Source organism: Sabethes cyaneus, chromosome 3 (assembly GCF_943734655.1).
Source record: "Sabethes cyaneus chromosome 3, idSabCyanKW18_F2, whole genome shotgun sequence".
Classification (NCBI taxonomy): Eukaryota; Metazoa; Arthropoda; class Insecta; order Diptera; family Culicidae; genus Sabethes; species Sabethes cyaneus.
The window spans coordinates 185,494,056-185,511,353 of NC_071355.1; the positions used below are offsets into that span (position 1 = coordinate 185,494,056).

The 17,298-nt window shown below is 39.7% G+C and overlaps 4 protein-coding genes across 4 annotated transcripts; 2 read left to right on the forward strand and 2 right to left on the reverse strand.

Annotated features, from left to right (window-relative positions):
* The first annotated feature begins 3,903 nt into the window (after positions 1-3,903).
* On the forward strand, positions 3,904-10,508 carry LOC128740490 (uncharacterized). The gene is made up of 8 exons (XM_053836033.1): positions 3,904-3,987; positions 4,204-4,364; positions 4,436-4,696; positions 4,751-4,947; positions 5,006-5,373; positions 5,429-5,725; positions 5,790-5,990; positions 9,274-10,508. Exons 1-8 carry the CDS (start codon positions 3,984-3,986, stop codon positions 10,506-10,508), a joined length of 2,724 nt encoding a protein of 907 aa, XP_053692008.1. The 5' UTR covers positions 3,904-3,983.
* Positions 10,509-10,569: 61 nt separating this feature from the next.
* Positions 10,570-12,098, reverse strand: LOC128742829 (probable RNA-binding protein EIF1AD). Its single transcript, XM_053839307.1, has 2 exons — positions 11,995-12,098; positions 10,570-11,934 (listed from the first exon to the last, which is right to left on the reverse strand). The coding sequence occupies exon 2, from the start codon at positions 11,918-11,920 to the stop codon at positions 11,471-11,473; it is 450 nt and encodes a 149-aa protein (XP_053695282.1). The 5' UTR covers positions 11,921-11,934; positions 11,995-12,098; the 3' UTR covers positions 10,570-11,470.
* A 1,477-nt stretch (positions 12,099-13,575) lies between these two features.
* On the forward strand, positions 13,576-14,068 carry LOC128742621 (uncharacterized). The gene is made up of 2 exons (XM_053839036.1): positions 13,576-13,864; positions 13,926-14,068. The coding sequence occupies exons 1-2, from the start codon at positions 13,625-13,627 to the stop codon at positions 14,028-14,030; spliced, it is 345 nt and encodes a 114-aa protein (XP_053695011.1). The 5' UTR covers positions 13,576-13,624; the 3' UTR covers positions 14,031-14,068.
* Positions 14,069-14,071: 3 nt separating this feature from the next.
* On the reverse strand, positions 14,072-16,798 carry LOC128742620 (uncharacterized). The gene is made up of 5 exons (XM_053839035.1): positions 16,621-16,798; positions 16,150-16,293; positions 15,942-16,086; positions 14,818-15,884; positions 14,072-14,749 (listed from the first exon to the last, which is right to left on the reverse strand). Exons 1-5 carry the CDS (start codon positions 16,727-16,729, stop codon positions 14,106-14,108), a joined length of 2,109 nt encoding a protein of 702 aa, XP_053695010.1. The 5' UTR covers positions 16,730-16,798; the 3' UTR covers positions 14,072-14,105.
* Positions 16,799-17,298: the final 500 nt, after the last annotated feature.

Sequence of the window (17,298 nt, forward strand, 5' to 3'; positions counted from 1 at the left end):
GCTTTCTTACCTGTGAATTACGAATTTCAAAGAATGTCCACGATTTTAGTCCCATCCGAATCGCCCATCCGAATAATTTTCCCGTACTTTTTTCATGAAAATAAAATAAAATACCTTCGCTTTGACCTACTTACTTAACATTTTTGTTAGCTACATCAAATCAATCTCGAGAGATTGAATTTTATTTAAAGTTTAAAAGCGTGAGATTAAAAATCAAAGCAAAGCTGTGGGTATAAACGTCCTTAAGAACTTGACCCTTCTATATCGACAGACTTCGCAGCCGGTTATTATTATAGTTACTATATATATAGTTCGGCGGATAGAAAACCAGGCGAATTGGCATCCCTGATTTATGAAATTAAATTTGAAATTATGGTGAAATGTGCAGGTTTTTACGAAAAATAATCACTGGCGGGTGTTGAAAATGACTAGTTCTATGAAAATAAAGTGTGTTTTTTTAACATTACTCCTGCATTTTGGATTTTGAAAAGCTTTTGGCTCCGCTTTTGACGTTTATTTGGCTCCCGATTTTCTATCCGCCGAACTATATATATAGTAACTATAGTTATTATAGAGTACCGGGATAATTACGGGGCTAGTGCAAAAATCCTATGCAAAACTGATTGTCCTCCATGATGGTGATTAGACCATCCAATGTCTGTCGAAAGGCTCCAAGTAGCAATTTTAACCATACAACTTTCCCAGTCAGTTTCTGACTGATTTCCTGTGTTGTCATGCTGTAAACCCAGACGGCATCAAAATTCTCAATGAGACCTTTAGTCGCACGTGTTCGACTGTCTTCAGGAAGCTATGCATTCTTTGGCTGGTGTCCAGTCGAACAAAGTTTGCATATCAATCTTTTTCGTCACTCGGTGTCATCAGGAATCTAAGTACTTGATCCCGCGCCTATGGGACTTTTCGAGGCTTTGACTTCTTGAAATTAAACCGGAGACAAAACCTTGTCAATGTAGGGTAATGGACATATTTTGGCCCGTGCAGTCGTGCTTTAGGCAAACTCTATTTCGGTTGATTACGCAAAGTCAACTGGAGGGGCTCGAAATAGAGTCCGCGTAACACCAAATGGACCAAAATTTATCTACATATTACTTTATCCCGGCAATAAAACGTAGTATGTTCCGGTACTGTGACGCCGAATTTTCATTCCCGAGTGTTTCAAGTCGGAGATATCGAATTCGCGCTTCAGGGCAGAACCCACACGATTCCGATGCGGATATGATCTACCCCTATTAACACAACTGTTATGGCTACTTTCAAACTTCGTTTCGGCTTGACCGTAACCTGCTCCACTATCCGCTGTAGCCGGACGCCTTTGGTCAACCGCGCTGAATAGCAAACAAGCCCCTGAGCCGGAAGCACTCTCATGTTCGCCAGAGTAATCCAAGTCTTCATCCACCTCGGCCGGCAAACCTTGAACAACATGATGACTGCCTTCGAGGCTGCTACTATTCAAATCCTCCTTCCTATTTACCCTTAATAACCAACCTAAGCCACCGTGCGTCTCTGCTAATTGCAATCAGTTCTTGTCCTGAAATTAAATACAAAAGAAAGCTTTCCAATTAAAATCTACTGTATATATTTATTCGCGACAATATGTCGCAAATAGGGTACGGGAGGGTATTTCCATCCCATTAAGCGGTAGCCTGAACAATATTCAGGAATTACGTTGAAACTATAGATTGTTGATAGAATATAATTTATTGAATATCGACGTGTATTTTGGTCTTAATGAAACGCTACTGAATTTGAGTTACAGTCGCGAGAAATGATGAAGTTGCTGCGGCTTAATTGAGCCCATTTTCTATAGTGGTGTCTGTGTTTTTTAAATCCAACCGGCCGAAATAGCCTGCACAGAGACTAGATGCTTTGCAAAACAGATCAAAAGAGAGCTCGATGGATAACGTGTCGCTATTGCCTACATTCCGAGCTCATTGAAGATAATTAGTTTCGCAGTGACAACAGCTTGCTGCTGGTGCTAGTGTATCACTGAATCGTTCATATACATTAGCACCCGAAGCAAGTGGTTGTCACTCAAATACTAGCTATGTCAACACGATAGAAGCGTTTCAGGCCTCACATATTGGTAGTAGTGTAAATAACGCACCATATGCTGGAGTTAAAAACAAAATGCTGCTAATGGCTAGTGAATGAAAATTGATTTATATTTTCATATCAGAGGGGAATTTTTGTGTTCTTCCATGATAAAAAGAAGTAGAATTGTTCTGTGATAGCATATTCACAGCTGTTTCTAGAATAAGTATAAGAATAAGTTTCTAGAATAAGTAAACGTGATCATAATTGTATGTTTTCCAAACCATCATCAAGAGCGGATACGCGTAAGCGATTGCTGCTGTTTTTTTCAGCCAGATTACTTGCTAGTGGAAAAACAGTGGTTTTGATGTTTATTGAATGAAATTTAGTAAATTACTTACACTTTTATAAAAATAGTTATAACACATGAAGGCCCTATGAGTGCTACATTTTTTTCAGTATTGTTATATAGCAGCAAAGTTTTTTATTTGGGAAAGTGTAGCCAAAAAAGTAATGTATGCCAAAATTAGTAGCGTGCTGGGAATACCCTCCCGTAAGCTACAATACACAGTAACGAATGAAACCATCCACCATGGTCATGGAGTAACGCTTGTGGTTGGGGGTTGCTTGTTTCAGCGGTCCACAGCACACTCTACAGATCTGTGTAGATTACATAAACCATCGCGCTAGACCTCGTATAGAGGTCTGAGAGCCTGGCCATGGCATGGCTTGGGTTTGATGGCTTAGCCACAAAGTTCGCAACGTTCAAACACATTTTGTACACTACTGAGAGTTTTGAGTGCATGGTGAAATTGGTCAGTTTGCACAGGTACAGGACCTTCAAGTGCTTTGAAGAAACAAAATAAACGATCTGAAAAAGATCAGGGACAATCATGGAGTAAAAAAGGGTATAATGTGAAATTTAAAGATTCTCTTAAACGATTAGGTGAGAGATTCTCTTCAGTGCTCCTCTCTTCTGATTTTTACGCTAGAGTTCTTAAGCATTGGCATGCTAATGATGAAAGCAGCCGTTTCATGCAATACAATTGCATTCATTTGCATTCGTATTTCCGTAATAACCTTTTGAAAAGTTACGCGAGATATTAGTACTGGTTTGCATACCATTCAATTCATAGAAGATACAGCAATTTTTCAGTTTTCATGTAAAGATTGTTTAGCTCAAATTTTAGATATTTTTCGTGTGATAGCTCGCTTCCCAGGCCCGTACGACTAATTATTGCCATTGCCAATAACATATTATTTTAGGGATATGAAACAATCATAACATTTTTTAATTGAGCTGTGTACGTTTCTATTATGTCACATTACCCCAATTTTGGAGCCAGTAGAAATAAAAGTACAAAAAAAAATTCAAACAAAATTTAACAATTCAACAAATTCGATGCGGTTAACAGCTTGAGCATATCAACAAAGTTGACGAAGAAACGTGCTGCTCGAGCCACGGGTGCTAATGCCTGCTATATGCCGGCAGTCAGCTTTTTAAAATAACGTTATATAGGATCGGGGGTGTTAAAAATCTTCAAAATCTGCATTATAACATGTATGTTCATTTACTATTTTATTTAGTTCAATAAATTTACACAACACTCATGTTTTCATTACGGCGAAAGCAAACCAACCCTGAGCATTATCGCGGAATTTTGCTTTAGCCGCTTTAGCGGCTTTAGCATATAAACATCGCATCGGTAAAGCAGTCCCGGGGATGGCAACATTGGCGTATGCAACATAACAAAACTCACCCCCTCGCCATATACATAAAAACATTATGATTTCAAAGTGATGTGCACACTTGAAGATAAATACCAACAACACCAGCAACATAAAGGATTGCTGGAAAGGAAGAGAACAAAATAAGGATAACTTTGACGTTTTGTGTGAAAAAAGGTGTTGTGCAAGTGCATAGAGTAGAAAAAATGGGTAGGTTAATAAAGAATTGTATTTTTAAGCCGTTCTAAGTCATGTATGCTTTTAAATAGATTGCCAATGCACTTTATTGCAAATTTGTGCATGCAAAGATAAAAATGCATGATTATGAAACAATATGACTTGCTTGCCAATCGTTTGTCATGCATAATCAAAGATTTATGTTGCCGCATTATTCATTGTAGGTATTTTGCTATTTATTTTTTCTAGAAATCGAAGCCGACTCTCAAAAATGTGTTTTGGATTTAGCAAAAAAGTGTCTGAAAAAGATACCAAAAACCGACGACGCTCAGCAGTACAAAGTACTACTCCTGGATGACAATGAACTGCAAAAGATTGACAATATCGATTCCTATCTGAAAATCGAGAAGGTAAATTATGCCTATAATAAACTATGGTAAAAAAGTTCTTTTTAAGAGTTATCATTCCTGCTTTATAACAGCTCTCCCTGTGCAAAAATCAATTATTGCGGATGTATGGAGTCTGTAGGTTACACTGCCTAAGGGAATTGAACCTATCATACAACGGCATTCTTACGATTGAAGGATTGAAAGACCTGATCCATCTAACGCATCTGAATTTGGAAGGAAACAATATTAAAACCATTGAACACCTTAACACCAACATCAACCTCGAATATCTCAACTTATCAGAAAACAGTATCGCAATACTGTCTGATATTTCTTTTCTGAAAAATTTGAAGGTTTGGCCAGACTGCGTTTAAAATACACTTTTTATACTATGCATTTTGTTTTAGGATCTTTACTTGAACGGTAATCGTGTTGCCCATTTGAGGCAATGCGACAAATATCTGCCACAGTCGTTGGAAACTCTAACGCTGGCCAAGAACAACATTTCCGACCTGGATGAAATTTGCACTCTGAGTCATTTGAACAATCTTAACAGCATTACGATAGCTGACAATCCATGCGTTCAAATGACGGGGAATACAATGTTGGTTTGATTTCATATTTTCAAAAGTAATTAAGATTTAAAGAATACCATTTTACAGAGGATTTGACTATCGCCCATTTGTCTTGAACTGGTGCATGAGTGTGAAGATAATAGATGGTTTTGTGGTAACAGCAATCGAAAGTTTAAAAGCAGAATGGTTGTACAGCCAAGGTAGAGGTCGTCAATTTCGAATTGGTGATCAAACGGCACTGGCACGGTACCTAAGTACGGTGTGTCCATTGTCTGGCGAAGCACTAGAAAATGAAAATGAACGAAAACTGCGGTTAATTTTGAGCAAAGCTCAACAACATCAACGTCAACTGCAAGAACAAAATTCCAATGGTGACGGTTCCATTACTCCGGTCAATAATTCTCCCTCGTCATTGAGACGCAAAGGACAAACCAGCCGAATTCAATCTCCTAGAGGTATTCATGACAGTTTACGTACTGTGCAGTGGAAATCTAACTTATTTTATTTTAGTAACTCGTCTAAGCGGGCGTCAACACTCGCCAGACACAATGTCGAACAGCTATCATGGCAATACTTCCGGTAGTTTGATGACTTCCAGTCAGGTAGACACATCTGGTGGTAGCCAATTATTCGAACTGACGAAATCACTTATTGACAATATTACTTCCGACAACATTATGTCCCAAAGCCTGGATTCTAATATGCTGAATATAGGTAGCGCTGGGGGAAACTCAACAAATATCTCAATGCATGAAAGTATCGTATTGTCCAAACAAGCTAATGCCAGCGCAGGAAATTTTTATAATGGTATAAATTATATCAGCTGTATGCCTGTATGATTGAAAGTGAATTTATTTCATCACTGTTACAGATCAACCACCAGTTACACCGGTAATAATGGGTGGCCCGCTGGCTGCCGCTTCGAAAATGGTACCGGTTCCGGAATCTTTGATGAGCCCTGACTGCGGGCCGACTAATTCTGCGGCTACAATTGTACAGCGGAACATGCAAAATTGTGCAAACCAACCGCAGCCTCAAACTCCGCAGATTCCAAAGGCGATTAAAACCAAAGGTAAGTATATAAGTTTTTTCTTCATTTGCAGCTTAAAGTTGGAATCATTTGCTATATCAAGAACTCTTCTCCAATCCACTTAGTCCATGGCTGTCCATCACCTATTCGTCTCAAAAACTCGCAACTCAGCTTCCATCTGGTCGAACCATATAGCACATAGGGCCCCTCTAGTCCTGAAGAGAACAGACTTCATGGAGCTGTCATCCGGCATCCTCGTGACGTGGCCGAGTTACTTGCTTTCGCAGATATATGGTCGACATCCTTGTGGTCCATGTGACTACCGCTCTTACTTAACTGGCTTGCCGTCCTAAGACAAAGCCGGTTGAACAAGGTTTCTCCAGTTAACTCGGTTGTGAGCTACCGCTCTCCAATTCATCAGACACCGAGTACTCTCCACCAGATCTCACTCCACCTGGTCTAACCATCTTGACCGCTGCGCTCATGGTCGCCTTGTTCCTACTGGTTTTAAGGCTTTGCAGGGTAGTTGTCCGGCATTCTTGCAACATGCCCTGCCCATCGTATCCGTCCAGATTTAACCACCTTTTTGATACTGGGTTCGCTATAGAGCAGTGTGAGTTCATGGTTCATTCCCTTGTATGCCACCGAAGATCGTTCTTAGCACTTGTCTTTCGAAAACTAAGCACTCGCAAGTCCTCTTCAAGCATTGTCCATGTTTCATACCTGTAGAGAACATTCGGTCTATTAAGCGTCTTGTACTGGGTGCACTTTGTACGGGGGCTTAGTCTGCTCGACCGCAATTGCTTGTGAAGCCCATAGTAAGCACGGCTTCCACTGATATTACGCCCCCGAATCTCACGGCTAGTTCGCCGTTACTAGATAGACAAATTCGTCGACTAGATCAAACTCATCGCCGTCAATCGTTATACTACTGCCCAGGCCGCGTCAGTCGGCCTCGGTTCTACTGGCCAGCATGCACTATGTTTTAGACGTATTTACCTTTAACCCAATCTTTTCTGCTTCGCGCTTTAGTTTGGTGTACTGTTCAGCCACACCGCCACAGATTTTCTGCGATTCGAATGATCTTGGCAATCCACCTGAAATCCGAATTCATACCATCTATTCTAGATTGAATTAGTTTGATCGTTCTCGTCCATGATTTTTCATAGCTCTTTTCGGTCGATAGTGTCATATGCAGCTTTGAACTGCCCATAAATAAGAATTGGCTAATATACCGCGAACATGAAATTGAGAAAAAAGCAATTTTATTACTTTTGTCTGTCAAAGAGGTTTTACGCGGTAATGGCAACCTGTTTAATGTGCATATTACCCTTCATACATGCCAGAGCCATGCCATTGAATTGATACAGCGATACCCGTGGCCAAAATCCTTCCGGGGAAGATTTTTAACGCAGTGGACATTTTTTCATTTATAAACAGGAGAGTTGACAATCCAAGGAAAAATTTGGCTAACGTGCATACGTTGTCAATTATTTCATGCTGGCGAGTCTTCAAAATGGTTTTAGATTATTTTCAACAGTCCGGAAGCGAAGTGGATGATGAAACATCTAATCCGTGCACCCCGAAGAAGTTACCAACGAAGTGTGAGCTTCAAGCGCTTGAAATTAGAAGTTGGAAGTAGCTTCATCATGCCGGCGTTAATGGGAGCTTCGAATCTTGACGTGTAGGCTGTCGTGGCAATAAAAAAAATAAGATTCGATCCAAAAACTTAGCGCTTGCTAGCCTTACTGGATATTAGCCAAAATTGTTTCACCTCGTGTGCCTCCGGAAATGCAAATTTTTACAATCGGCTTTCGTGGAGACATTGTTTGGGGTGTATACCTACTATTATGTGATATTATAACCTCAATTTTGGAAAAATGGCATATTAGCCAATTTTTCATTTATGATGGGCAGTGAAGTCAACGAACAAATGGTGCGTGGGAATTCTGTATTCACGGCCTCTTTGGAGGATCTGCCGCAGGGTAAATATTTAATCCGTTGTTGACCATCCCTCAACAAAACCGGCGTGATAAATTCCTACAAATCTGTTCGCAATCGGTGATAGTCGGCGGAAAATGATTTGGGACAGCACTTTGCAGGTGGCATTGAGAATGGTAATTGCACGATAGTTCTCACAGTCCAATAGCCTCTTCGTCTGTCTGTGTCTATCCACCTTCTGACTTGTAGTATTACGTATTTTGGTTTTGGTTGGTTGGTTGTCCTCTTCCGGCGAGTAAATGCTCGCAGTTTACGGCGACGTCTTTATGCTGACCCGCACGAGATTTGACCGAGGTTGGTGTCGGTATCGAATGGTGCTTACAACGGAGAGTAAGCGCATTTTAACCATCACTGGGTAGTGGTCTGAGTCAACGTTAGCGCTTTGATAGGTACGGTTATGTCCTTGGAGTTGGCAAAGTCGATAAGTCTTAGAACCATTTCACTGGTCCACGGGTGTCACTAAACTCTACAATCACCGGTTTGTATTGTTACTCTTGACCGACCCGACCATTGAACTTTGCGATAACAATCTTAATGTTTTGCATATCGCAACTGCTCGTAGAATACTCAGTCACTACTTCTGAGGTCGGTACTTCTGAGATGAGCATCGTGCACGTTGATGATGCTTATGAGTAAATAAGAATCGCCACTTGATTCTTCGTGCATTTTTTATTGCTCCCATGACCACGTTAATATGCATATTGTGTCATTTATTAGACTTGTAAATGCGTAGTTAGTGTGAAAAATGCAGAAATACCAAAAAACTTGATTTAATTTATACTTTTTTCATTTACCAAAAATGAGAAAATGAATCTATTTAATAAAAGAATTGCTGTGGTCTATATTTGCACATGACCATAGCACAGAGAACAGATTAACAGGCTCGAAGGAAGTAATCGATTTTTTGTGTGTAAAATCTGCCGGTAGCGCCCTCCAGAAATAGTTTGCCAAACGCATCAAAAAATATCCATATACCTTTATCAACATTTCTTTGTGCTGGAGTTACATAGCAGCGATGGCAGCGACATCAAGATTTAGTTTGCCACTTACTGCTCGAGGGGTGCTCTATTGAAGGATTACTCGTAGATTACATAAAAACCTTTTACACACTTTTTGTCAATTACCTGGTAGTCTGTTCTCTGTGACCATAGTAGGCCGTTGCATTGACAGTTTATTTGTTGAAATCCGTTAATTCCGTTTGTTTTCTTACAAAGGGAAGTCATGTTTACCATAACAATTCCTTTTACAAACACAGGTTAATAAAAATGCTGTTTGTTAATATATCCAGTGATCTAGCATATAACTATTGTTATCTTATTTGCAGAAAACTCCCGATCTGGTAGCATTCCAACAGCCGGCACTGCAAAGAGCTCCAGCCCTCGGCCAGCAAAGCGGAATACTTCAGCAAACAATAGCACTAGTAACAGTGTGAGCAGTGAGCGCTCGTCCCCATCACTTTCTCCTCGCAAAACTATGATCAATATCAGTAACAGCCAATCGCGTGGTCAGTCGAACCAATCAAAACATACCAATGCTACCCAAGCTACGCCTCCGGAAGGAGGTTCAAGTAACGCCGTTAGCTCCGATGACGAAAGCGAAGCCATCAATATTGAAAAACTCAAAACGATTCGCAACAAGGCAGCACAGCAAAACAACCATGTTATTATGGCTAAAGCTACCAAGGAAAAAGAAGTCATAGATGGTACGGCCACCATCAATAACAAAACCACCGAAAATTCAGTCATTCTCATCCAGAAAATTTGGCGCGGCTATTTGAGTCGAAAACGAGGTCAGAGCATTGCGGAAATTTTACAAAAGAAACGAACTCAAGATTACATTTTAAAACTTACTAAAGATATGGAAATGACCAAAACTGCACTGGAAAACGAGCGCAAAATTCAACAGCTTCAGATGCAAGCCATTAATGCCCTATGGAAGAAAGTTTCCACCATGCAACCCACTCAAACGGCGAACGGTACAACCGATACGTTGAAGCTTGATGTTATCAATAACGAAAACAGCTCCGTTTTAGTCGTTCAGGATCTTACTAAGACTTGTTCGATGCTAATGAATCAAGTGCAACAGTTGCAAAGCTCCGTAAGGGACATAGTAAATTGCATGCAGTTTTTTGCCAATTTGCCGCAACAAGGAGCACAAGCTACATCGACGGGGGTCAATTCCTCCAATGAACAAGGAAGCACCCGCGACAGCTGCGAGACACAAACAGAAATAGTAGCAGTTCATACGCCACAGGTCGAACAGTTGCCGGCTTTCCCCTTCCGAACGGCGAGTGCAAGTAGTTCCTCGAGTAAGTTGGCTCGGCCTTCTTCTCTGCCGATTAGCTCGTCGGAAACGTCACCAAAGATTACCTCTCAGGAGGGCAAACCCATTATCGAAGAAGAGGAAACAGACGCACGAGAAGAACCCGGCGAAGAGATGGTGGTTGAAATTGAAGCCGACCCGGGGGACACCGAAGAGAACGACGACGGCGAACAGAAGGAACTGGATGAAAAGGAGCTCGAAATAAAGCAACAACCGCTGACGGTAACCGAAAACTAACTATTGTGCATTTGTAGATTTTCTAGTTGAATGTTCTTAGAAATTGCTTGTGTATACCTATTTATTTGAGAAAGTGTTTATAAGTTCAAAACTCAGATTAAAGTTCTGTTTTTGTTATATAATTTTAAGCATAACTGTTACGCGCACTGATATTCAGTTTGCAGCTTACTGTCTAAATCTTATTGTTTGTAACTTTTACAAATCTAAAAAGTTTCACAAGGTTTTAACGTCATAAACTAGCAACTATCAAACATGGTTTTAGTTTTGATCTAATTCTACGAATGGTGCCTAACCATAGACGCAAGATTGTCTAGATTCCAGAATTCAGTAGTGAGCCAATTTTAAAAACCTGTAAACAGTTTTCTTATTAGAAACTTTTACTTTGAATTTGCTAAAGGCAACAATATGAGAAGTCAGTAAATATGAAAGCAGTATAGTCATTTTAACTGTAGTATAGCAACACCAGGGAAATATATACTCCTCCATAGATAAAATTTCACATTCCCGAATAGCTTGCATGTATGTTGTCCTCAAGAAATGCTCTCTTTTTCCCTTTTACTTAGAATTTAAATAGATATAGTGGTTTTAGTAATATAATCTATAAACTATGAAATAACTGATGAAGATCTCAACAACATTCAATAGCATATAGTACAGAATATGAGAGCGAATAAGTGCACTAAGTATAAAGCAAGCAACTTTAACGGTTCTGCTTTGTACCTTTTTGACATAATACCTACATACATTTTACAGCGAAACAAATAAAACATAAGCCAAACCTAAGAATTACATCTTTTTAAATCGTATTTATTCTTGCAAGTGTCTGCATGTTTTGTGTATATAACACTGACGACATATTCGTTCTGAATATCTGTACAAGAAATATATTTCATACATTGCATTACAATGTCATGTTTCTTTTAAATACAGAAACCATAATGCCTCGCTAAATAAAAAGTCACTCAATCCTCATCATCGCTAGACTCTTCTTCCTCGCTGTCGTCACTTTCTTCTGCAAACCTTCGGTTCGTGTTTCGAACTAGACCCTCATCATCCAGATCGTCTTCGAGCTCCCGTTTCTTGGTAAACCTTTTAGGCCAAACGTTTTCTTTCTCGAATATTTTTATGTGTTCCGCCGTCAGAATTCGACATATCTCGGCCTTTACCTTGTTACCTTCTTCTATCGGTTCCACCAGCACAAAATCTCCTCGCTTTATCCATACGTTCTTACGGAACTTAACCGGCATCGAAACTAAAAAGCGTGGCTCACCTTCAGTGGCGGTTTCCACCTCGTGTAGATTGTTTCCTCGGCTAGCTACCACACGGACTATAGACTGGTTTTCTTTGGGCACATCAAATTCATCTGCTTCCTGTTCTTTTAGAATATGCTTTATTTTTGTGACACGAGACATCTTTACCGACAAGTCTAAGGATATAAACAAAATAACTGTTATAGACTTCAGTGATCTTTATACTATTGTCTTACCTGCTTTCTTTCACGAAATATAGTGGAACAACGTTGTACTTTTCAAGCAAAATTCATAAAACATTTGATGTACCTGAAAAAAACGTGAGCACGGAAATATAACTGCAACATAAACAAGTCGATACTGGTACAAAATATAAATAAAAAGCATAAAATCAATGTTGGTTTTAGCTCTTCGACAAATCATCGAACATACACACACACACATTTGGTTTTTGAAAGGTATTGCGATGTTTTGCCTATCTACCAAAGAATATACCTAAAGGCTACGGACTATGAAGTATTCCCACCACGCACACATATAAAGATTTTTTGACATTAGCTGGGGCCCTCGCTGAGGCTGTTTGCAGTAGGAATAATATCAAAAACATCAAATATCAAACTCCCGGATCCTCTCCTCCACTCTTCGCTCCCCTCTCACTCCTACATAAACGAGCCACCCACAGCTAGTCATTCTCGTTAGTGACGAAACCGCGAATTACTTCATATATTGTGAGTTTCATTGAAAATTATCCACCGCGAAACTCAAAAATGAAATGCTCTTTCATAGTTGCCGGGTCGATTTTGATATTATTGGAAGAAATCACACAGAAATCATAAAGTTTTAGTTACTTTTGACGACCCAGTTAGGTGAACAACATGCCTGTTTACAGCATTCTGGCAACAGTTCTAGCGCGGTGTTTGCTTCAAGCGCGGTGTTTCCTTTAGACCGCGTTTAACTTTGGGCAAAGCACCCAATACGCTTTATTAATTTCCATCGAGTTCACAATCTCATCTTTCTCTCTGATTATTACAGGGGTGTGAAATTGTCAAAATTTTGCGGACTAAACATATCCATGGATGACGACAATATTTGGAACCAGCCAGCTTACCGAAAATAACAGCTAAAATATTAGTTAAATTATAGCTAAGAGGCTGTGTTTAACTGCTTTCTAACTAGTTTCATTTGTTTTAAAATGAATCAGTGTGTTGTATTTAGGAAATGTCAAAAATGCTGTTCAAATATTACGAACACAGATTATGCGGTCCGCCATTATGGCTCGTAAAAAGCTGAATTAATTATATCCTGTAATGTTCAGTTTAGTATATGTCGACCAACATTTGAAAAGGACGGATAAGCCAAACGTCACAGACCGAGCAAGAGTTATTTTTGCTGGAGCAGCATAGGAAAATGAACTCTCACTCGTTCTGTTTGACAGTTGGCTTTACAGAGACTATCCAGCTTTTTACGAGCCATAATGGCGGACGTGTTCGTAATATTTGACAGTAGTTTTGACATTTCTCTAATACATCGCACGTGTTCTTTCCATACATTCCTTTAGTTTTACCGTGAACGCGCGGAAAGAAAACGTGCGTTGTATTAGGGAAATGTCAAAAATGCTGTTCAAATATTATGAACACGTAATGGCTCGTAAAACCCTGGATAGTCTCTGTAGTTGGCTTATCCGCCCTTTTCAAATGTTGGTCGACATATTTATCGATACCCGATCGCAGTCGCACATCCCTAGTTACTTGTCAAAGTTGTTTGCTGCGTTTGATTTTGATGTTAAAGGCGCGTAATCTTTACTTTCGTAGTGAGTGCAGCTAATCGTTCTTCAAGTTTTTTCGTGTATTTATTCCGCAAATCAAAATGGAATTTGAGCCTCGTACAATTGTTAATGGTTCAACACTAAAACGACATTCCGGCCAGTCAATCAGCATCCATGTTTATGTGGAGCGAGCGGACAAGGATGGAACCAGTTTCAACGCTCGATCTACCGACGATGTTACGCTACAGGTTCACTTGAATCAACCCCTAACCGCTCCAGTGCACGGTTGGGTCGAAGTCATCGGTATGGCCGGTTCGAATAATAGTATACGGTGCAAAGAGGTAAAATCGAATTTTTTTTATTAAACCATGCCATCCACTGTAAGATTTTCGACCATTTCAGATTATTACTTACCAAGGAACGTCGGAGCAGGAGTTTGACGTCGAGGGGCACAATATGTTGTGCATGTTTCTTGACAATTGCCGAGATATGTACCGAATGGGATAAATTCTTTTTAAGTAAGCTTAATTTTTTGTAAAATGTTTTTCTTAATCAACAATACATTTATTATTCAAACGAATATCATTGGTCTTTTAGAGCAAAAAAATGTTTTCGAAAATTCGTTGTTAAAGCCAAATGATTGGGGCTTATATTAGAGTCGGCCATACATGCCAACCGTACCTCTCCATTAAATGTTTGAATTGTGATGGAAACGCTCGTGTTCGATTGAGGTGGTCTAAAATAGATAATGTCTCTGATTATGTGCCCTAAGAGATTCTTGTTTTCCCGGATTGCCCCACTGTCGATAACCTCCGTCACCGTTATGGCAAACCGTCTCGAGAGGTAATTCATGAGCAATTTCATCACGACCACCGGAAGTGCATCCGTCAGGAAGTCATGCCTCAGTTGAGCAACAGTTAGAAAATTTAGCATGACTTGCTGGCGATGTATTTGAGTAATTGACGATCGAATTGATCGAAAAAGTTGTTTTTGATCCTGCCCAGAAGCGATCGGAAGGTTAAGTGATACGAAGCCACTATTTCCAGTCCAGTAGTTGGTGCTTCCAAACAAATAGTCCTCTAACATACATCGTCCACTGATTTGAATCTGGGAAGGTACTTTACCGTCACCGTCTTTACACAGTGCACGTAAAGAGTTCGACATAATTGCCAAGAGAATCTCAATTTGAGTGGGTGATTTGCAGTTATACTTTGCATGATTTGATCCTGCAATAATATGAAAACGCTTTTGATTAAAACAAAATATATGAAAGAGTTATATAATAATATATTACCTGTTTTTCTCGTTGTTGTTTCTGTCGAATTGATTTTTAACTCACTAGTTTTAATACTCTCGGACCATGAAACTACTTTTCTCCCACATAGACTTACATTCTGCAAGAAATGTCCCGTATTGGGCTTATGCTCGAAAATTTCCTCGTAAACCAATTTAGGAGCTGTGTACAATAGCTTAACACCTTTCCAGTATTCCAGCACCGCACCATAGAGAATAGGCACATATTCAAGCAAAAAACCAACGACGGTGTTTCTTTTGGCTTTCTTCAACAGAATATATATTCTAACGGCCTCCATTTCCCTGAACACATACCATGGTACCATCAGCGTCAGTGTAGCTCCAATTTTCCAGGAAATAAATATACACTCTTTGATGACATTAATAGGGTCGAAAGAAGCAGTGATAGCATTCCAAATTGTTCCCAGGTTTAAATTTCTTCGCTGAATTTCACGGTCAATCAAAGACTTCAGGAAATCGATTTTCATCAATGGACTTTCAGAAACTTTCCAAAATCCCTTCGAAAAATCCGATACAACTGCGACTGCTCCAATTAGAATAACAGAAAAGAGCTGCTGAATTCCAGCAATGTGTTTTCTCTCAATATCCGGTGATTCCAACGGATCGTGTTGATACACAAACTCGTTCCATCTATTGCTGATTGTCACACAGAGATCTCCCCATATCCGTGGAATGCAACGAGGCTTCTCCACCAAATTAGTAAATATCGAACCGCAGTCAGAAATCGCTCCATCATACTCTCGTACGTCGCTCTGGTTGTCTATCAACAGCAAGTCCGAGATTCTCAGCTTATCTTGCTCTTCCAACAGCAAATGGTGAATTCTATACAAGAGATAGTAATAGGGAGCGTTACTATCACACTCCGCAGATCCGCTTGCAGGGCTGCTGGAGAACATAGGAATACAGAAAATTTGCCATGGCGAAATGTCCGGCGGCATATATTTGGAAATGATCTCGCTCACATACTCCTGCAGATTAGCCTCAGTCAGTGGACGACCACGATGCAGCAGGGGAGACAGTATGATGTGATTATCAATGTTGAAATCTCTAAATTAAATCAGTTTATAAAATAAAATTCATTGATAAGACGTGATTAGGTCATACTTGGTCTTCTTGACGAATGCATACTGTCCCCAGCAGGAAATCAGCGGGAATTTCAATCGTGAGAAACACAAGCGTCCCGTCTGATCGCGTCTACCCAGAACGTGATCAATGAACTTTGCCTTGATCGCGTGGATGTCACAAGCGCCTGTAAAAGATTATTTGCTGATATTAATCTTGACTATTGATTAGCAGTGAGGACGAAACATACCTTCTACTTGCAGTAGCACGTGAAATACACCTGGATTTCGCGATGTGTCCACCAGGCTGCGAATGTTGTTTGTCCTAGCGAATTTTAAGTAGGGGTAGCGGTTCGCCAAAAACGCTATCCATAATTTGCGACTCGTTGCCACTGCTGAGTTAAAAGAGAACTAAAGTTTTACACAATTGCTACAAATAACCTAATTCATTATTTAAACGGAACAATTAAATAAAAATTACAAAATTGCGTTTAAACAATATCTTTATAACAATTCTGCAGTATCCATATTTTTTTTAACTTCTTAATGACCGTTGTTATTCAAAGCTAGATAATATCCACTCACTAAAATGCACTTGGCTTTTACTTTGAAATCAAGGTTTGCATGATATTCTACTTAAAACTCATTTTACCAAAACTTTCAACATATGCGTGTGCTGTTAATCTCGTTCGTATTTCTGAATTACCCAGCCGAATACTCACTTGCATAACTGATAACGAACAGAGGCAGAAGCGCGCAGAATAGCACGAAGAACACCGTTGTTTTTACAGCCGACTTTAGTGATTCAAACAGATCACCCACAATCATCATTCAGTTGTAGTACTCGCGTAAATGTATAGATTGAGCACCAATAGTGTGGAACGAAAATAGTAACGTAGTAAAAAGGCGTGAAAAGAAAGTCAAAATTAAACCGTATATGACTATTTTAATCTAAGTAGATTGAGAGAAATGAACTGTTTTCCAGGAGGTGTTGCTTGAAACTGATTAAAGGCTGTCGAAAATTATTCAAACAGCAGGAGGCTGCACTGCTATCAGTGCTTTGATTAGACATATGTTGTATTTAATAAGCGATAGTGACATATGCAGGAATTGTTATTCATTTATTTTAATGAATGCTCACCTTACTGATTTTGATTCTTCAATGTTTTTCGCCCAAACGACTAACGCACCTGGCTAAAAATTTGTGACCCTGGGTTCGAATCCTACACCAGGTGCAAGGTTTTTTGTTTCTTTATAGGAATTGTTCATAAAAGTAACGATATGCTCTTTGGCGGAACTTGAGGGTTGTTCGAAAGGGCTACTCAGCATCAACTGAGTGCTTACTTACTTATATTAGTCCACTTCCGCTGGTCCGACAGAACAACGAGATGAAATCAGAG

Bases quoted from the DNA above. Each gene is read 5' to 3' on its own strand.
- LOC128740490 (XM_053836033.1), top strand. The intron at 5,374-5,428 runs GTATTCATGACA...ATTTTATTTTAG, and splicing joins CCGAATTCAATCTCCTAGAG to TAACTCGTCTAAGCGGGCGT. The intron at 5,991-9,273 runs GTAAGTATATAA...TCTTATTTGCAG, and splicing joins AAAGGCGATTAAAACCAAAG to AAAACTCCCGATCTGGTAGC.
- LOC128742829 (XM_053839307.1), bottom strand. From the start codon at position 11,920: ATGTCTCGTGTCACAAAAATAAAGCATATTCTAAAAGAACAGGAAGCA.
- LOC128742621 (XM_053839036.1), top strand. From the start codon at position 13,625: ATGGAATTTGAGCCTCGTACAATTGTTAATGGTTCAACACTAAAACGA. The intron at 13,865-13,925 runs GTAAAATCGAAT...CGACCATTTCAG, and splicing joins ATAGTATACGGTGCAAAGAG to ATTATTACTTACCAAGGAAC.
- LOC128742620 (XM_053839035.1), bottom strand. From the start codon at position 16,729: ATGATGATTGTGGGTGATCTGTTTGAATCACTAAAGTCGGCTGTAAAA. The intron at 16,294-16,620 runs GTGAGTATTCGG...CTTTTAACTCAG, and splicing joins GTTCGTTATCAGTTATGCAA to CAGTGGCAACGAGTCGCAAA. The intron at 16,087-16,149 runs GTATGTTTCGTC...AATCTTTTACAG, and splicing joins CGTGCTACTGCAAGTAGAAG to GCGCTTGTGACATCCACGCG.